This window comes from Podarcis erhardii (genome assembly GCF_964252035.2).
Source record: "Podarcis erhardii genome assembly, chromosome: 9".
Taxonomy (NCBI): Eukaryota; Metazoa; Chordata; class Lepidosauria; order Squamata; family Lacertidae; genus Podarcis; species Podarcis erhardii.
The window spans coordinates 60,347,634-60,369,300 of record NC_138512.1 but is presented as its reverse complement, the minus strand read 5'-3'; the positions used below and the strand labels follow the sequence as shown (position 1 = coordinate 60,369,300).

The 21,667-nt window shown below is 43.8% G+C and overlaps 1 protein-coding gene across 4 annotated transcripts in view; it reads left to right on the top strand.

The window, feature by feature from the left end:
• Positions 1 to 4,962: 4,962 nt before the first annotated feature.
• Positions 4,963 to 21,667, top strand: part of RAP1GDS1 (Rap1 GTPase-GDP dissociation stimulator 1) — a 104,030-nt gene continuing 87,325 nt past the window's right edge. Inside the window, exon 1 of one of the 4 annotated variants that reach the window (XM_081876897.1) lies at positions 4,963 to 5,338. In XM_081876897.1, coding sequence (XP_081733023.1) covers positions 5,335 to 5,338 — 4 coding nt within the window. In that variant the 5' untranslated portion in view covers positions 4,963 to 5,334. The remainder of the gene's footprint in view (positions 5,339 to 21,667) is intronic. The other 3 variants (XM_081876895.1, XM_081876896.1, XM_081876898.1) reach the window with 3 other exon arrangements.

Below are 21,667 nucleotides of genomic sequence, written 5' to 3'. Positions count from 1 at the left end.
TGTGTTTTAAGCAGCTAATGTGTACACACACCCTTAGTCAACTTGGGGAAACTCATTCCGTTTAGGGTCCTTTTAGTTTTCTGGGGTCCCTCACCTGCCAGACACCCCCCCCCCCTTATAGCTGTCTCTGGCCAAACTAGGCTTTCATGACAAATAAGAGCAGGGCTTTTTTTTCACCCGGAACTCAGTTCCAGCACCTCTCAGGTGGGCGCCATTGCCATTATAAAGGGAACAAGGAAGGCATCCCTGGAGAGTTCCAGCACCTCTTTTTCTAGAAAAATAGAACAGTTAATAAACTGTGGCGAGAGAGCATAGCTGAGTGGAAACAATAGAAGGAAGTGTGTCATGGTTTGTTTGGTTATCAAAACTCTCCTCTGCGTCATAGGCTATCTGTAAATCCTTAATAACCAGAGAGCCTGGGCATCCTCTTTGACTCCTTACACGCTCTGGAAGCAAAAAGCTGATAGATAAACAAAACACTTCCAATAATATTCTAAGCAAGCACGAAAAGAAAGAACACTGAGGTAATTTTATTCAAGTTCTGCTGATTCAGAGTCCTTTTTTCTTTTAGTCCCTTAGCATTATCGGCAGTTTCATCAACATTTCTTGCCTTGAATAATTTCTTCCAAAGCCGCTTTGCCCTCTCAGTATTTCCTCCACAATAAATGTCTTGTATCAGACTGCTAGAACAGCTTGACTCAAGCAGAAGGCAGATGCCACTAAATCTAGATCTATGATCAACTATCTTGGGACTGCATGATTCCTTCTTTCCTTTCTACTAGATGTTGAGGCACCCAAAAAAAAAAAAAAAAAAAAAGATTTTTCATCTAACTGTGCAAGGACCATCTTCAGATGACTTTCTGCTGCTCATTGGGAGGTGGGTACGGTTGGGAGAGAAATGTGGTTCAGTTTGCAATTAAAGGCAAACCTACCTAATTTGCATTTTCTAAAACAACACAAGAACCAAAACACAACCATCATTTGAAATTCACGCATCTCCAAATTTTACATGCAGTTCTCCACCCAAGTAATGTGCACATAAAGCGTATATATTAGTGAAAGAGACATGCAAAAATGCATTTTTAGGGAACCCTGCTTTGCAAAAAAAATTTTAAAAAAGGATTTTAGGTAAAAACTGAACACCAACCTATAAACTAATGCATACATCAGGATAAATTCACACTAAAATGCTGATGAATTCCCATGATGATTTTTTAAAAATAATAAATCACGAACTGATGTGGAAATGTAGAGAAACAAATCTAAGATTGGTAAAATGACAAACCGAAACGGACCAATTCGCTACATCCTTAGTGATGGGGGGCATTTTAGCTGTTACACATATTTCATGGATGCTCCATTGCTGTGGCGTAAACAGATACCAATACTGATTTAACAAGCCATCAAAAGGCAGTCAAAGATGGAACCACCCAAACCTTGTGAGGTAACAATGTTGCAGAAACTGATATTTAATGCAGCCCCTTTTTTATTTCAAACAAAATAAACCGTAACATCCTAGCCGTCGACCTACATATACAAAGCTGTTCTGGCAATGCTAACATTCTTCCACTTTATCCACCGTAAATGTTATGAAATCATCTCTCTGTTAAGAAAATTAAATCTCTCTCTCTGTATGTGTTTGCCACTAAAGTATTAATAATTTGCTCCCTCCCTCCTGACAGCTTCTTGGAAACTGTGCTACACAGACAAAATGCTTTCAGAAGCTCTTTAGAGTAAGAAAGGAAAAAAATACAAAACTAAATCACGGGTGAGAACTGTTGGAAGCTTGGGAACTCACAAAGTATGTGAAAAGAAAATGTCAAAAGGTAAAAAGCAATCACAAGTCACTGTGACCTAGCCATGTTTTAAGTCTGAGTTTCGGGCTCAGCTCAAGGATCAAATAGACAGGAACACTGCTCTCTATTCAGGCTTCTTCTGACAATTTTAACAGATGGATAGAACTTCAGTGGGGTTACTTATGTCCCTCACCCTGAGAACCACCACCATCGCCCTGGCTGCAAGGACCACAAGAGGCCCTTGGGCAAGGTTGCTCATATTCAGAATACTTTAACAAAAAATGGGGGAGGGGTAATGCTTGGCCATTTGTCATTCATCTTTTCAATACAGTGGTACCTCGGGTTACATACGCTTCAGGTTACAGACTCCGCTAACCCAGAAATAGTGCTTCAGGTTAAGAACTTTGCTTCAGGATGAGAACAGTTATCGTGCTCCAGTGGCGCGGCAGCAGCAGGAGGCCCCATTAGCTAAAGTGGTGCTTCAGGTTAAGAACAGTTTCCGGTTAAGTATGGACCTCCGGAACGAATTAAGTATTTAACCCAAGGTACCACTGTACATGGAAACAAAAGTGAAATTATTCTAGAAGGGCCTGACTCTGTGTTGGATTGTGGCACTGATAGGGAAGTTTTTTAATGTTTGATGTTCTTTTGTGCTTTTAATTCTTTTGGGAGCCGCCCAGAGTGACTAGGGAAACCCAGCCAGATGGGCGGGGTATAAATAATAAAAATAAAAATAATTATTATATGGGTGTTTGGATATGCGCATGCACGTGAGCACGGAACTGAAATGTGTTCTGGGCTGTGTTGTTTCTAAGTTTTATGGTATCTGTACTTGTCTTGTATATAGTTTTTATTAAAGGGGGTGAGAAGGCATTTAACTTCCTCTCCAAAGTGATTCTGTTAGATTTTAGTTGTCAACTCATGCCCAAATCCAGTTTGATGAAGAACATGGCGATTCACCGTGACCTTTTACATTCCCATGAGCTTTTGTATCAGCTGTTAATAGGGAAAGAACACATTCAAAGGTTCCAATCTCACCTTTTCTGCTCTCAGTCCTAAGAAACTTATTTTTAGTCTTCACTTCAGCTCCTTCACAATAGCAAAGCTCATCATTAACAAGCTGTCTCAAATGCTCAGATCTTGCAAAGGAATTTTACTTAGGCAGAAATAAGGAGTTATAAAGCATAGGTTTATTCTTAGGTTTCTCCCACATATATAACATTAAGTAATGTTGTTTCTCATTTGTTGACATTGTAAAAGTTACTAGTTATCCTAGAAGGAAAAAATTTGATCTGAACTGAGATGGTAACTGGTAATCTCAGTTCTGGTACTGAAAACAAATTCCTGAGTTGAGATACACCCTGAGACCTTCCCTGTTCCTTAACTATAAGTATATGTCAGCCACCATTTCTAAACCACCATATTGCCCTTGGCTTTAGCTGGTGGATCTTCTTTGGGTTCTATGAAAAAAGAAAAGTAGTTCATTCAATGCTCACCCCTGCTATATGCCACACAATGGGAATATGCAGAGTGCTAACCAATCCCACTAGGCCTCACATGAAAAGCACATTTCTATGAACATAGGAAACAACTGCACATACGAAACTGCCTTACACTGAGTCAGATCATTATCTAATGCAGCTTTCCCCCATCCTGGTGATGGATTGCAGATCCCATCATCCCTGACCATTGACCAATGGTTATGGCTGATGGGTTTTGAAGTCCAAAAACGTCTGAAGGGTACCAAGCTGGGGAAGGCTGATATAACTCAGTACTGTCTACTGTGACTGGCAACAGCTCTCCAGGGCCTCAAGCAGATTTATTTCCAGATCCTGCTACCTGGAATGCTTTTAAAAGATGCCAGGAACCTTGAACCTGGGACCTTCTAGGTGCAAAACAGGTGCTCTCAGGTATAAGCAACGTTATGGGTAGCCAACATTGTGCACTTGTTGTTGTTGGGCTCTAATGCCCATCAGCCCCAGCTTAGCATGTATGTGTTCTTCCTTTGGTGCACTTTGTAGGGAAATATTGGTAGTGGTGGGCAAGCTCTTTCAGGGAAACTTGTGTACCTTTACTAAAACCTCTCACTGAAGAACCACTGATATGCCCCCCGGCCGCCAGAAATCTGGAGAGATCAGCACCCTATCCCAATATAAAGGCTCCCTCGGTGCTTTTTGTTAAATAGCAGTAGTAATGTTCAAAGGCTCCTTTATTAGGGCCGGGGTTGCACTGGAAACTCTCTGCCCTAACGTTCAGTGGGCAGGTGGCGGATCACAACCACCTACCTGTTTGGCTAAGGCCTGCGTTCATAAAATTGTACAGTTCGAAGGCACCCCAAGGCTCATCTAGTCCAACCTCCTGCAATGCCGGCTTTTGCCCAACCCACCTGCCTGATGCTCTACCAACTGAGCAATTCAAACTCCTTTAATACTGCTCTTAATCAGGACACTAAAAACTCTAGCTTTGGTTGTCTGCAGCTTATTTCCAGCAGGAATTAGTTTCAGTCCATGTTAGGAATTTGTGGGCAGCAAGAGAGCTCTTCACAGGTGGTCCTACCAATTCCAGCCTCTGCATAAGGCGCGCAAAAAGGACCGCTTTGCATAGGACAACCCTCCGCCTGGCTGGGCTCAACGTGCATTCACCATTGTTACACACACGGAAAAAGGAAACGCACACACCCCAAGCCAAGCCCTGATCTTCTGAAGAACTGTATACTATAAAACCCGTAAGCACAGCCACCCATGGCTGGGTCTCGCAGAGGGGCCCAGCAGCGTCCAAGCCAAGGGCAGGGGCGGCGGCGGCGGCGGCGGCAGCAGGGCGGAGACCCTCCCTACTCGCGGATCGCAGGCCACGCGGGGCTCCTCCCGGGTGGCCGCTCTGCACCCGCCTCCCCGCTCCTCCCGCTGCGCTGCCGGCCTTTGTGTTTCCAAAAGGAGGGCCTTGCCCGGATGTACGGAAAGGCACTGACTCATAATCCAGCCGGCATACACGGTAGCAGAGAGAAACCCCGTTTCACTCCCCTCCGGGCAAAGGGAGGAAGCAGCAGCAGCAGCAGCAGGGCGGACTATTGGTTTCGGCCGGCGCGCGCGCGCCCTGAGCGCACGCACCCCGGAACCGTCCCCTGTGCCTCCGCCTCCTTTCGCCGCTTGCGAGTCAGGGCGCGGGCGCGGGCAAGCCTCCCTCTGCCTCCTCCAGCCTGGCGGCGCGCGCACGCACTGGCGTGCACACACACACATACACACACACGCACACCCAGGCAGGGCAGGAAAGGCAGCGAGCGCCCCGGCTGCCCCTGCCTCCTTCCTAGCCACCCGCCGCTCTGCTCTCCTCTCGCCGCCGCCGCCGCCGCCGCCTGTCCGTGCGCCTCTTGGCCGCAGAGCAGCTGCACCGGCCTCGGGCCCCGCCTGTCCCTCCCTGGCCACTGGGGAGGCGGCGAGAGCGAAGCAGCCCCGCAGCAGCCGGGTGGGGAGAAAGACTCTCTCTTCTCCCAGGAGCGCCTCCTCCTCCTCCTCCGCGCCCCATTTCTCCGGGCGGAAACATGGGTAAGTCACCTCAAACCTCCCCGGCGGGTCCCCTCCCAGGGCTCGCCAAAGGAAGCCTCTATTTGGGGGGGGGGGAGGGAGGTCCAGGCGGAGTCCGAGGAGGTCGGAGAGTTAAAGGGTCTGGTTGGCGAGAGGAAGGTCCCTCTGTCTTTTAGGGGGGGCCGGGGAAATGGGGCCGGGAGGTTGGAGGAAGTGGGGCGTTCTCCCAACGCCACCCCCTCGCAGGCTCTCCCCAGCGCACGTTGTGTGGCTTCTTAAGGTGCATCCTTTCCCCGTTGTCCTCCTCCCCCCCTCCACCATTATGGGCCACCACCCCATCTCCCCAGTTGGCTTCCCTCTTTCTCGCTCCGTGTCCTACAAGCGGGAGAAAGAAGCGGACTTCATGCAACTTCCTCATCCGCACACAACCCGGGGATGGAGCTTGGGCTGGGTGCAATGTGCTTCTCTTCTCTTCTCTTCTCCCCCCCCCCCCCGCCTTTTCTAATTGATGCTTTCCACCTTCAGCCTCCCAGGGATATTGCTGTCTTAGGGTACAGCAGGGGTAGCGGATGTATAGGAAGCCCATGACGACACAGACTCGGTTCTGATCGAAGTCGTGACTGCCGGGATTGTTAAAATAAAAGTAGATGCTGGCTTGATTTAGGGTGGGATGAAATGGATGTTGCCTCCAGTGCATTTCTTGGTCACACCAAATCTGTGTGCCTCGCAATAAGGACCCCATTCTTAACTTAAAATGCACCGGCGGCCTTTCTTAAATATTAAGTTGACGCAGCTCTTGTGATGTTACCAGTAAATCAAGCAGCTTAATTAAGCTGAATATCAGTCTAATAAACTTAACCTCAAATAATTTGGCTTTGTGCATTCATAGGCTGGCTTAGTTTCCTCAGTATCAGGTAAATTATCTACAGTGTGTGTTTTGTCACTGTGATAAAGCCAGACTTTGCTTTAAAATATATTCATAATTAATATATGTTACTTGATGCTGTCTTCTGTCTCTTGTAAATCATGACTTTCTTGTGATGTAAGGCAAGCTGTGGACTTAAGGCTGCAATCTTGCATGAACCTACTTCTGAGGAGGCACGCACAGGATTGCACTGTCATTTGGGAAAGTAGGATTAGCATAGAAATCTTCAGAAAACTGTGTTGGTCTTGAAAGTAGTGGGTGTTAACTTGCTCACTCAGCTTTTCTAAGGCCTGGCTCTCCAAACTGCTGATTGCATTGAAGATTTCCTTGGATGGTTTTACCAGCTGAGACATTTGTCTAAAAACATGATATGAGGTCATATGATGCAGCCACCTTGCTGAAGCTAAGCAGGACTAGGTCTGGCCCATGCATGGATGGGAGTCTACCTGGGAATTCTGTGTATATTCCCTTGAGTTCCATGAGGAAAGAAAAGCAGGATATAAATATACCAAATGAACCTACTGCTGCCTATGACACTACCTTGTTTTCAGACTAAAAGAAAACCATTATGTAGGGTATTATATATCCATTATTAATTTAAATATATAGGAGGGGGAAAGGAATTAACTAGCTAGTTACAATGGAGAAATACTAATGTCATTGATCTATGGCAGAGATAGTGTTCAAATTGAAAGAACAGGCGAAGATTTGTTACTTTGTTTTTTAATAAATAAAAATTATATATTAAAATTTAATAAATAAAACACTGGCATATTTGTGTTGGTCATTGCTGGCACATAGACTGTTCCAAAAATGGAAAGCATGTAGGAAAGGCCTACCTCTTCTATTTTTAAAACAGAATATTTCTTGCCAGGTAATGTCTAGAGATGGTTACTACTTACAACAAGCTACCAGGCGACTGGCTGTTTGCAAGCCTGTATTAACCATAGTTCAGGGGGAATTCTTGGGATATCTTCCAGCGCTTGAGCCTACAGAGGTGGTCTTGGTGTGATGAGGTATGGGATACTTGAGCATGCCAGCAAAGAGGGTTGGGGAGGAATCCAAGCAAGGCAGCAAGCAGCAGAATTCAAGCAAAGCAAGAGTATACAGGAACCAGGCAGATATAAGAGGATAGAATTTGGTATAAAACACAGTAGGGCAGTACACCAGTACCCTCTCCCCTTTTGGGGGACTGTTTGAGGGAACAGTGAGGTCATGGAAACTAAACTGGTTTCAATGGGTGCAACAGCTGGAGTCCAGGGTGCTCTTGAATTTCACCCAAGACAGAACCCTGGCTCCCCCCCTTTTTTTTTTTAGACAGAAGCATTTTCAGAGTGGGACAACATATCGCGGCCGAGTCTAGCGTCTGAAAACCCTGTGATTACTTATCCATATTATAATATTATATAAGTAAATAACAATATTTATAGTATAGTGATTATATATCTTACCCTTCAGTTTCCAATAAAACCCAAAGGGAGGTTTACATCAACAACCTAAGAAAGTTGGCAGCATGGGTAAGTTAAGAATAATTTAAAATCCTGGGTAAATAAAAGATTTTCACTTGGTTCTACAAAATGAATGTGTCTGGTGCTGCAAGCAAATTCTGATTTTTTTTGTACTGCCTGCTGGCCAAAATGGAAACAGGGCATTCTTGGGGTACTCTAGAATTACATGTTTAATGCATTGATTCCACCTAAGGTACCCTATATGGGAAGTGAAATGCCAGTCACTTGCCATGCTGGGGTCTTGACAACTAGAGGTATGCATGCTAATGATCTGTGTCTGGCATGGCTAGCAGCAAGTAGTGAAAACTGTTCCAGGGGGTCTTGGAACCTATGCGGTGACATAGCCAGAGTGGCTGTACTTGGGATGCTTTGAACTGGGTATGAATTAAGGCGCCAGACTGGCTTCTTGCTGCAAGCTAGTAGTGAACTGCAAAAAAGCTATTCTGGTATCTGAGATCCACTCACGAGATTTTCGACAGGAGCACAATGGATCCATCTACTGTTCCCTGCCAAAATTTTACAGAGTGGACCCATTTTGCTGCTGCTCATCCTTAACGTAGGAGTTGAGAGTGAGTCTGAATGCTGCTATAACATCATTGGTAATAAGTAGAGTGTTCACGAGGCTTTCTTTCCATGTGGGCACACGACTAAGGTTCTTTTGGCTGGCTGTTGGATCTTTTACTGCCCATACTTTCACGATTACATCATTCTTGTTGAGTAAGACCTTCCTGTAAGCTGTATCTCTACACGAATGCGTATATTTAACAATGCCTCCTGTTTAAGTGGTTCGGTAACTTGTATCTGTCAAAATTGTGGGGTCTCTTGTCTTTCTCTTCTTTCCCCTCCTCGTTACGTTTCCCCACTTTGAATTGCAGTCTTAGGTATGCTTACTTGGAAGTTGGGGCCTTTGATTACAATGGGACATGCTTCCACCTAGGTGTGTTTAGAATGGCAGGCTTGGGTTGCAGCACTGCATCAGGTTACCTGCCCTTCTTCCCTTCTACCTCCCTTTTGCAGCACTGGGTTGTAAGTTTTTTTGGGAAACCTGTAAAGTTGCTGCACGCAAAATCATGGTAACAGTTCTATTATTATGAGAGTTATTCTAAGGACATTGCATGTAGCACAGAAGTAGTGGCAGAATAAAAATTACCTGTGCATGTAGCACAGAAGTAGTGGCAGAATAAAAATTACCTTGTCATAGGAACACAGGAAGCTGCCTTTGATCGAATCATGTCTTTCTTTCTCTACATCAGGGTGGTCCACCTTTTCATACCAAGTGGGCCACAAGAGTACTTTGACACGGAACCCGTGGGCCACACACTGCCATGCTATGTGGAGGGGGGACGAGGACTGAGGTCAAAATTTAACACACATACACCTGGCCCTCCTGCTTCCTCCCCTAAGCTGGCTAAGTGAGGTGCTGGCTTTGGGAAGGAGATGAGAGGCTCTGGCAGGGTCCTATAGCCCCCTACTTCCTTTACAAAGCTGGGAAAGCGTTAACCAGGCTTTGGGAAGGAGACTGGATGACTCTAGGACCCTGTCAGAGTCCCATGCCTCCTTCCCAAATCCCAGCTCCTCACTTACCTGGCTTTGGGAAGGCCAAATTGCTGCAGGGGGCAGGGGCTGTCAAATGTTGCCTCCTGAATTTCAGACGGGCTTCCTAGCCCTACCTAGAGAAGCCAGAATTGAACTCTGGGCCTTCTGCATTTAAAGCATCTGCTCTAGCACTGAGAAGAAGTTGGGAGAAGAACTTCATACAGCTATGAACAGGAGGGGTTGTGCACTGTTGGAAGATGGCTGTAATCCTGAAGGCTGCATCAAGGGAGCAGTGGTGCCACGGAATGGAGAGCCCTCGTAAAGGTTGGCTGTAGAAATGACTGCTTAGAAACGCCCCCCCCCCCCCGCATCCTGGTTTTTGCATAGCACACACACATCGTAATTTGCGATATACTGCCAGGTCAAAAATCATGAAACCGATATCACAATATGGACTTCAAGCTGGTTTTGAACGCTATATTGTCCAGCCCTATTCCCAGCACACACAAACTCTTGGTTTTATTAGCAAAGCCAATGTAACCCCATCGGTCCCGTTATATTTCACTCTGGTTCCACAGCCATTGCACCACTTCCAGAAGGCTTATTTTCTGAAGTGTTGCTATTATGCATTTCGTTGGGAGGGGAGGAGAGGAGGGAAGGGTTGAGTGAGAGGAGGGGTAAAGAGGACAGAAAAGGCCACTGCTTAGTTGGCTGTAGGTGGTTCTGCAAGCATCCCTGCTGTTACTGAGGAAGTCACCATAATCAAAGCTTGAGCGCCTGTACAGTTGGCCTCATTTTCTGTCAGCAGGGCACTCACCAAACTTTGCAGAACCATCTCTCTTTGAAGACAAGCCTTTCATAAGAACTATTTTTTTAAAAAAAAACCCCAGCAAATTGTAATGACTTTTCTGTGCTCAATAATTGTAGTATGAAGCTTTTGAGGTCTATGTAGCGGCTTTCATGTTAATCTTCCTCTCTGCTCTTTACAAGGTTTATTTTCTGCACTTTATAACAGTTGGAAAGCCTGAGAAATAATATATTGAGGGTGTTTTTTCCCTCCAGTACTAGATGTTCTTTGTGAGCTCCTACCCACTTGGTAAATCATGTCAAAGAATCAAACATTTGCTTCTCTGAGCACTAAATTGCTAAGTCAGTTTCATGATTAAATGTTTTGAATCTTCTAACCCTGAGAGGGTCATGTATGCAGTTGGGTTTCATATAGACCTTGTGAACATTAATATTCTAATCAAAAGATGTATGCCATTAATATATGTACATAGCAGTGTGTGAGAGCTCTGCAATTGTAATAGGTTGGCTTTCACTTACCTAAAGCAATTTTTCTGGAAGTGACTTTCTTTGGAACTGAGATTTTGTTTCTCTTGAAATTTTTGCCCTGAAAAATATTATCTATAGATATATATATATTCAGAACTGTATTTCAGTATGCCAATTTGTATGATTCATTGAATTCATTTGCAATTATTATATAATGTGACAAAGGTTGAATATCTTGCAGTTGGACTTAGGACAGATTTTCAAAAACAAAAAGCACTCCATTACCTTTGGTGAATAAGAATTCAGGTGTCACAACAGAAGTTTCCATTCAGGCCATTAGTAGTATTCAAATACTTAATGGTTTCATGTGTAAATGGGCTAGTAGCTTTTATGGCTGTGTTTTCAGGCCTGTATCATATAGCATGGTATCCAGCATCAAATTAGCTGATGGAACAGGGCTTCCACTGCAGCCAGCTGTGGGGTGAAGCAGGATGTTGCCCTCATGGATTAGATGTTGCAAAGTGTGTGCATCTGGTCTTTAACATTTGCTGCTGGTTTGCTGGACATTTTGTTAATGTTGGTGGAAATTTCATTAAAACTAGTCTTCAGTAGATTCTTTCTCTCTGCCCCCCCCCCGGATCATGTATTGTCCTGAACCCCTGGTCTACCTGGCAGCAAGTCAGTATGTCAAGTCCAACAAGACCAGGGTCAATCCGCACAAGCAAAGTCAAAGGTCAGGAAACACAGTCCAGGGTCAATCTAAGTAGGCCAAGTCTGAAGTCCAACAGTCAGGATCCAGTCAAACCCGAACCACAGTCCCATAGAGTCCACCAACATGGCCACTTCAGTAGACACAGCACCTCAGCTCTGGTTCCTTTTTCTACTTTGTTTGCTGATTGCAGCAACTGGGCTTGATGAGGCATGTAGCCCTCACCTGTCCGGAGCCTACTCCTGCTGAGGAATCACACCTCTCCTCCCAGAGCTAGCGAGCCCCACCTGGCCAACTAGGGAGCTGGGCTGTGGGCCCTTGCCTGCCTCAGCCTCCTAGAGCACCCCTGCCACTGCTCTCAACACCTCAGTGCCCACCATGGAGACAGGGTCCTCTCTGGTGATGGGTCCTGCTGCTCTGGTTCCTGTGCACTGACCTCCATCCCCTCACCAGCTTCCATTACTCTGTGAGTACTTTCTTCCCCATCCCCTGCTTGCCCCGAAGTGTCCCAGTCCCAACTACTGCCATCACTGGGACCTCTTCCTTCTCCCCGTTGTACTACCAGTTCATGCATAAGCATTGGCCTATATGGTGGTAACAATGTTAAACTATATTGTTTCTGTAACACCTGGTAGGGGGAAGTGTGGGTAGGGGAAAGCATATTTCAGGAATAGGAGCATGCAATATACTGAGATTTCAGTTCTCGGGTTGCTTCGCTTTATATGGATTTAGCACTGTTGAGCTTTCAAATATGTTAATAGCCTGGAGTTCTTTTTTGATGTGTTAAATACTTCTAATCTAAGCATGTGTTAATAAAAAAATAGGACCTTGTCCATTGAGAAACCATATTGGTGTCTCCATGGAGTGCCAAGGTCCTTGTCAAATGGTCAGACTTGTGAGGCATCAAAAAATCTATGCAACAAAGGCATTTGGGGCGACAGAGTATATTGTTATTTTTCTGTTTTGATATGATTGAAGATGCAATAGAAGTGCATCTTTTGTTGTATTGCTGTGTTCTTGGTTTTGGAGGCTTTGGGGCTGAAAATAGGATTTTAAATAATCGTAGTTTAGAAAAACAGTGAGTAAGGGGCATATAAATAACAGCTAATAAAGATGCATAATGATACACGGTGTAGTAGAGAATATGGAAAGGGATAAATTTTAGAACCTTGATCATAATACTAGAACTTGGGGCTATGTTGAAAGAATCAGGGTAGACAACTTCTTCGCACGGTGTGCAAACGAAGAAGTTTGCTCTGTCAGGACGTAGTGAGGCCCATCAGCGTGGCTTTGTTGTTGTTGTTGTTTAGTCGTGCCTGACTATTCGTGACCCCATGGACCAGAGCACGCCAGGCACTCCTGTCTTCCACTGCCTCCCACAGTTTGGTCAAACTCATGCTGGTATCTTCGAGAAGACTATCCACCCATCTCGTCCTCTGTCGTCCCCTTCTCCTTGTGCCCTCCATCTTTCCCAACATCAGGGTCTTTTCCAGGGAGTCTTCTCTTCTCATGAGGTGGCCAAAGTATTGGAGCCTCAGCTTCACAATCTGTCCTTCCAGTGAGCACTCAGGGCTGATTTCCTTAAGAATGGATAGATTTGATCTTCTTGCAGTCCATGGGACTCTCAAGAGTCTCCTCCAGCACCATAATTCAAAAGCATCAATTCTTTGGCGATCAGCTTTCTTTATGGTCCAGCTTTCACTTCCGTACATCACTACTGGGAAAACCATAGCTTTTACTATACGGACCTTTGTTGGCAAGGTGATGTCTCTGCTTTTTAAGATGCTGTCTAGGTTTGTCATTGCTTTTCTCCCAAGAAGCAGGCATCTTTTAATTTTGTGGCTGCTGTCACCATCTGCAGTGATCATGGAGTCCAAGAAAGTAAAATCTCTCACTGCCTCCATTCCTTCCCCTTCTATTTGCCAGGAGGTGATGGGACCAGTGGCCATAATCTTCGGGGGTTTTTATGTTGAGCTTCAGACCATATTTTGCGCTCTCCTCTTTCACCCTCATTAAAAGGTTCTTTAATTCCTCCTCACTTTCTGCCATCAAGGTTGTGTCATCTGCATATCTGAGGTTGTTGATATTTCTTCCAGCAATCTTAATTCCGGCTAGGGATTCATCCAGCCTAGCCTTTCGCATGATGAATTCTGCATATAAGTTAAATAAGCAGGGAGACAATATACAGCCTTGCCGTACTCCTTTCCCAATTTTGAACCAAGCAGTTGTTCCATATCCAGTTCTATCTGTAGCTTCTTGTCCCACATAGAGAAGAGGCCAATTTATGGAAGATAAGGCTATCAAGAGCTAGTGGACATGGTGGCCATGTTCTGCTTCCACTGTTGGAGGCAGGGTGCATAGGGCATGGGGATTGTGCTGTTGTTCTCCAACCCTGCTTGAGGGCTTCACACAAACATCTGGTTGGCCACTGTGAGAACTGGATGCTGGAATAGATTGCCAGTTGGCATGATCCAGTAGGGTTCTTCTTATGCTCTTAGTAACATGGTGCAGACGATAATGAGGAATGTTTCTGTTATCCCATGATTGCTGGCGGGGGGGAGTGGAGGCTGAAGCAAAAAAGGCAACTTGCTTAAGGGCACCTAGTGAGTTCATGGTTTAAATGGGCTTCATAGCTCATGTTTAGGGGCAAGTGAACAAGGAATTTCTCCTTTGCAAGCCCCATTTGAAATGATTTATCAGTGATTTATGTGCAAGTAGCAGCAGGGGAATCCTTAAAAATATTATATCTTCCTTTATATGCAAGGTGCTTTTTATTTGTATACCATATTGATTTTGGTAGGATAAGCTTTGTGGCTTCGATGATCTTGTAGTTGAAAGTATAACTCTTCACCTAAATCTTTCATTGTTATTCTTCCAGCATGTAGCATCAGACACTGTAGGTTCAGCAGTAAACAGATATCAAGCAGTGATGTGGGTTTAATGAAAAAGATTCCAGAAATGTTCTGATGCCCTGGAAAGTGATCTAATCTAGTATATTTATTTTACTTTTGCTTAGTAAAGAAAGCTAGACACTTCAAAACTGCCATACTTGTCTAATACTGTATTTGCAATTAATAAAGCACTGGAATTTTTTCTGCCCACATAGCTGACATCAACTTTATTGCACAAATGTTTTAAACAAGTTACCGGCTTGCTCTTTTCACCTACTGCAATGCAAAATTATTAGTCCTGACAGGGAAATCATAGAGTTGGAAGAGACCACAAGGGCCATCGAGTCCAACCCCCTGCCAAGCAGGAAACACCATCAGAGCACTCCTGACATATGGTTGTCAAGCCTCTGCTTAAAGACCTCGAAAGAAGGAGACTCCACCACACTCCTTGGCAGCAAATTCCACTGTCGAACAGCTCTTACTGCTTCCATAGATAGATCACTTCAACCTCTAACTCACTTACTTTACTTATATCTCTACATTTCATTCTTTAACACTCATTCAGCACTCTTAAGGCTTATTTCACTATAATTTTGTCAAACTTTCTCTGTATTCAAATGGGCTTAAAACCTTAATACCTAACAAAACACAGTAACACCAACAGTATAATGCAGGTATATTAAGAACTTATTCATGAAAGTGCAGATGTAGTAGAAACTTGTTTTACGTGTTTGAAATGCATGGGTTTTAAAAGGAATAGAATGACTCTGCATAAACTGCAGCTGAGTTGAACTGTAGCTCTTTGTTAACATTCTTATATAATTATTCTATACTTTTAATAATAAAAAAGATTTAAAAAATAACTTTCTGGAATAAAAAACCCCCAAAAGGCTTAACTGCCCACCTAAGTGCAAGCAGAGAAGAAACCTGGCAGATTTTCCCAGGAGAAAAGCGTTGGGTCAGGATTTCCGAAACTTGGGTCTCTAGTTGGTTTTGCACTACAACTCCCATTATCCCTAGCTAGCAGGACCAGTGGTCAGGAATGATGGGAACTGTAGTCCAAAAACAGCTGGAGACTGAAGTTTGGGAAACCCTGATCTAGGTGCTACAATAAGGAAGGCCTTGCCTTCAGTGTCCACTTTTAATACTTCTGACAAAGGTGGTATAAATGTAAACATGTGCCTTGCACCTCTGCAAGTGTATTTTGTCCATGACTTTAGGAGATTTAACTTAGATATGTACTTTAAGCATTTATTCGAATCCAAATATGACCCTGCTTGTTTTTAAAAGTTGCTGTCCAGTTGACCTTGTAGCATGGCCAGCTAGTTCTATATGTAGCCGCATATTAGCATCTATACTGACTTCATTTTTTCACTGCTTTTTGCATGCTGTGATTCCTTAAATAATAATTTATTCTGCTTTTCTCCTGAACTATGTTGTTTGCTTCCTTTGCACCCTACTGTAGATTGTTTGCTCCCAGGTTGTAAGATAAACGCAAGTGGTTGAACCAGGAAATTCCTTCAAGATAGGTAAAGGGACCCCTGACCATTGGGTACAGTCATGGCCGACTCTGGGGTTGCGGTGCTCATCTCGCTTTATTGGCCGAGGGAGTCGGCGTACAGCTTCCGGGTCATGTGGCCAGCATGACTAAGCCGCTTCTGGCAAACCAGAGCAGTGCACGGAAACGCCGTTTACCTTCCCACCAGAGCGGTACCTATTTATCTACTTGCACTTTGACGTGCTATTGAACTGCTAGGCTGGCAGGAGCAGGGACCGAGCAACGGGAGCTCACCCTGTTGTGGGGATTCGAACCGCCGACCTCCTGATCAGCAAGTCCTAGGCTCTGTGGTTTAACCCACTGCGCCACCCTTCCTTCAAGATAGTCAGAAGTAATTGGTTGCTACTGCCGAGCTTGTCTTCCATTCTAAAATGGAAACGTTAAAGAGATGCTGAGGGCCATTTCCAGTATTATTCAACACCTCCATTCTAAATGTGTTTTGTTGGAAGGAAGTGCATTACTTTCAGGCAGGTGCAATTTAGGATCACAGCCAAAGGTATTTGATAAACAGCACAGCATTAAAAAATATCTCAAGGTGGCTTAGAATTAAAAAAAAACCACAGTCCAAGAAATACTGTGAATTCATTAACATCTCAAAAATAACACCGTGATAGCACAATGGGGGGGGGGGGGGAAAGAACCATAGCAAACAATGTTGAAAATGAGGATACCAAAATCAAACCATACCAGATAAACATTTTTATGATATTTTTATATTTTAGGTAAGCTGCTTTGATTTTTTTTTTTCCCTCAGGGTGGAATATAAATAACAATAAATAAGTTAGGTGAATATTGTCTAGCTCTCAGCCCAAGATCCACTGAGAAGAAAGATCTGTGGAAAATCCTCTGAACAACACGAGGAAGAAGCGCTGCACTGTCTGTTGTCTTTCTTTGTCATAGGGATAATTAGAAGGAACTAGAAGAAGGGTCATGGAAGGGAGGTTTGTCTGAGAATCTAGCAAGATGTTTGACATCATGGTTGCCACACACCATTGGCAACATAGGGTAGTTCTTATAGGAAAGTACAGTGGTGCATCGCAAGACGAAATTAATCCGTTCCGTGAGGCTCTTCGTATAGCGGTTTTTTCGTCTTGCGAAGCAAGCAGCTTAGCGGATTAGCGCTATTAGCGGTTTAGCGGCTTTTAGCAGATCAGCTGATAAGCGGCTTATCAGCGGATCAGCTGATAAGCGGCTTAGGGCTTAGGAGAAGGGGGAAATAAGGGGAAAAACCCCGCAGGAACTCGCAAGACATTTTCGTCTTGCAAAGCAAGCCCATAGGGAAATTCGTTTTGCGAAGCGCCTCCAAAACGGAAAACCCTTTCATCTAGCGGGTTTTCCATCTTGCGAGGCGTTCGCCTTGCGGGGCACCACTGTATCCATTTTAGCTGGAGACGTGATGGTGCCACCTTCCTCCAAACATCTCCCCTTCCATTCTCATTTCATGGATCTCATTACATTCCATCATAAACCCTAGGCTGGCTTCCTGTCCACTTTTAGATCTTGCACAGATTCCATTCAGCGTTTCGTTTTTCTTAATCAAAAATAGTGATTGCACTCTCTAAAAAACAAAAACGCACCACAAATTTTTGAATTTGTTTATTTATTTATTTTGTATACCAACCTAAGATCAGGGTGGTTCACAACTTAAAATCACAGTATTATTTTAAAGGAAATACTGTGCATAATAAAGACAAAGACAACCCAATAAATCGCCCCTTCCGTAGCACATTTAAAAGGGCATCAGATGTCAATCAACGAAAGGCATGGTTAATGAGGAACGTTTTCGCCTGCTGCCTTAAGGTGTATAATGTAGGTGCCAGCTTAACCTCTCTGGGGATTCCACAAATGGGGAGATCTGATCGTTTGAAACCCAGATTACATTACTTGTTCTTACTCTACATTTATTTTTCCGTCTATAAGATGCCCCCATGTATAAGACGCCCCCAATTTTTGGGGACTCTGATTTAAGAAAATGGGGGAAGATGGCCCCCATGTGTAAGATTCCCCCAAATTTTGGACATTATTTTTTAGGGGGGAAACCTAGTCTTATACACACAAAAATACGGTATATATTTTTTGAAAGTAGAAACACTGATACTCTCTGAATCACCTGAAAAGGCCTTGTGGTAGCTTTTAGTTCTGCAGTGTATTGGTTTAAATGGTTTAAATTGGGTTACCTTCACATGAGCAATGGTCTTTATTTAGATGTTATTAAACGAATGCTTTTCGGTACTGTCTAGTACATACTCTTGTACTTTTATGTTTTGTAACACAGATTTTGGATTCTGCAAAATCCCTACAGTTCTATCCCAGCGTTTTCTGTGGTGAACCCATAGCAAGAATAGACATGGCTTAGTACAGGAGTGCCCAGCATGGTGCCCTTCAGATGAAGTTGGGTTCCCATTTCCCATCACCCCCAGCCAGCAGGGGCAATGGAGAGGGATAGTGGGAGTTGTAGTCCAGCAACATCTGGAGGGCACCAATTACTAGAGAAATTTTTAATACCACATGAACTATATGACCATGTGCTATTCCTGCTTAAATCCCAATGCTGGCTTCCTGTCTTCCCAAGTTTTTGTTTTGTTTTGTTTTGTTATTTTCCTTCAAAACCCTCTATGGCCCTGTTTCCCCCATGACTTTTCTTCCTCCAGCGGCGCTGCAGTCAGCCACCCAAATGTTTGCTTTATCCTCTGATTTACTAATCTGAAGATTTATACTCCACCTTTCAATCACACGATTCTCAAGGCAATCTATGACTAATTGTTAATAACACAACCCCTTCCCCAAACTCACACATCCCCTGCAGTGGCTCTTTGGCTGGTAGATGGACCCAATTCACACTTCCTTTCAGTTCTTCAGTCCCAGGTCAGCTAGGAGTGGGGGCCAGGTGTGGGGTTTTTTTTAGCAAGGAGGTGGGAAGCAAACTCCCTGCAGCTTCATCGTCTCAGTGCAATAGGTGTGTCCAATGGATGACTCTCTCTTATTAACCCTGATGCCTGGAGCTGCTTCTCACAACCCCCCCCTCAATGCTCCTTCTCCTAATTTCATCAAATCCTTCCTCAAAATCCACCTTTTCCTTGGCGCTTTTGGCAGAAGTGCTTACCCTTCAAACTCTACTGTAACCAAGGCTGTGTATAACTGAAATTCTTGCAATTTTTTGGCGTGTTTTTGCTTTGTGTACTCCTTCCCCTCTCCTGCTGTCTTTTTTTGTGTTGATTTCTTGTTTTTTTTAAAAGCGCCCTCTTGTAATTTATAAAGTGCTGTGTCTGTGGATGATGCTATATGAATAAATAAAATAATGGAATAGGTTTGGTCTCTGTTGGGGAAGAAGCAAGAGAGAGCAAATGGAATAAGAAAGCAAAGTTGTGGTGATATAGAAAGGAGACTAGAAACAACAGTGTAAGGGAAAGAAATCTAATGGGCAAATGGTTTAGTGGAGCAATGAAAGAACACAGTGCACTTAAATAAAAGCTGAAAGATAGATTAAAGTTATGGAGGATTCTGGTACACTAGCTGGAAAACGTACTCTCTCTGCCTCTTGAGTAAAATTAGGACACCTTGGTAGAGAGGTAACTGTGAAACACATAGACCTATGGAGCAGTAGTTCAGTAGATTCATTTTTATAGCAGTTCCTTCCTGTGTCCCTCATAAAAAATACCTTGGTAATGCCAAATGAAATGGTAAGCTGTTTTCATACATAAGAGCATGTGACAACATTCAAGAAAGGGAAAGCCATTTTTGTGTACCCGTGTACAATAGCCAATAGTTCCTGGAGATTAACTTCTTAAATATGTTGAGAATGGTTGTTTGCAGGGGTTGGGTCCAGTTCTCCTCCCCGTTTCTCCTGTGACCACCATGTGAAGCCACATTGCAGCTGTGCCGCTACACAAATCCCCCCAGGCGGCTGTTTGTATCACTCCCCAAACTATTAACACCTCCTAAATTCAAACGTAGGGACAGTGATTGTCCAATACAAGAATATATGGACTAACCCTAGTAATTAGTAGTAATGATATTTAACCAATAATAACAATAATTATTTATTATTTATATTTATACAATAATTTAAATGTCTACTTAGAAGTAAGTCTTATTGAGCTCAGTGAGGCTTATCCACAGGTAAGTGGATATAGAATCGTAGCCCAATACTGCGCTACTGTAGAAGTTACTTGTAAGTAATGCCTTAGTATACATTAGAGATTTTTCTGGCATTGTATTAATGCTTGTTTAAAAATAGAAAAACTCTTGCCTGAAGGATGATGGTGGGACCATATGTCCTACAGGTGCTGTTATTTTTGTGTATTTTTCAGTGTGTATCTCTTTAAAAAAACACCTTTGTAACTATGAATAAAAACAGTTTTAGCAATTTTATACCTGGCGGGAAGCGTGGTAGGTTCTTCCAGTTAGGATGCACATTTCAGAAAAGGAAATAGACAGTAATAGACTTCTCTCTACATCATGCCCACCATTCTACCTGTAGGTTGCGAGACTTTACCTGGGATCTTCTGCCTGTGAAGCTAGGAGTCTGCCACTGAGCTACTACCCTTCCCAAAGTATATATTTGAGTAGAATACAAGCATAAGAGTCTTTTCTTGTACAGGGGCTGGAAAGCAGCAATGGTGTGCTAGCAGCCTGGCAAAAGAAAGACTGACTCTCAGAAATGGGAGGTGGCGGTGGCAGATGCTTGTGAAATCCACCCAGTTGGAGAAGCACTACTGCTGCTTCTTTAAGAGAAGATGCCTTAGCAGAAATGCCTACACAGGTAGAATTCCATTAGTATTTGCAAATGCAATTCTAGTCTTTTGGTGGCAATTTATCCTCTTTTAAAAGGCCTCAAGCAACCATTTTCTGTGCACATAGAGATCTCCCATTCACATCAATGGCAAGGCAACTGCATTTCCAGCTCCATATTAGTTGTGTGCATTAGCTGCCTCTAATGCATGTGAATGGAAAGGGAAATCTGTAATATGAAAAGGAGTTATGTGTGGTTAGTGAGGATCACTTGCAGAACTCTGAATTGTGTTGGGTTTTTTATATGCAGTATAAGACATAATTAGTCCCTTTTGTTGGAAATAGGGTAAAAGTGCTGCAGTTGAGGGCAGGGAACTGAGTTTTAAAAACCCAAAACATAAATGATGAAAATAGAATTTTTCTCTTCCAATGTCACAAACTCATAATTTTCAGCTTTGCAATAAATTAATATATTGCAGGCCAATTCTGTGTATGTTTACTTAGAAATTATTTCTGTTGTGCTCAGTGGGGCCACTCCCAGATAACTGCATCTGTATTGGAACTATCTTAAACTGTGTATATATGGAATTGTTTTTAAATATTTGTATTGTTTTTATAGGTTGAAATGTTTTTATTGGTGTATATACGGAATTGTTTGTGTACTTTTCTCATTCTATTTGTTTTATAATTGTATATTTTATCACAGATTAGGGACGTGGGTGGCGCTGTGGGTAAAACCTCAGCGCCTAAGACTTGCCGATCGCATGGTCGGCGGTTCGAATCCCCGCGGCGGGGTGCGCTCCCGTTGTTCGGTCCCAGCGCCTGCCAACCTAGCAGTTCGAAAGCACCTCCGGGTGCAAGTAGATAAATAGGGACCGCTTACCAGCGGGAGGGTAAACGGCGTTCCGTGTACTGCGCTGGCTCGCCAGATGCAGCTTGTCACGCTGGCCATGTGACCCAGAAGTGTCTGCGGACAGCGCTGGCTCCCGGCCTCTAGAGTGAGATGAGCGCACAACCCTAGAGTCTGTCAAGACTGGCCCGTACGGGCAGGGGTACCTTTACCTTTACCTTATTTTATCACTGTAACCCAGCCTGGGGCCTAACAGTAAAGGGCAGGTAGGAAATAAAATAAATAAGCATGTAGATGTTTGTAGATGGGATAGGATGAATCTGGAGGTTTTAGAATGAAAGTGTGTAAACTCCTTGGTAAATTATTA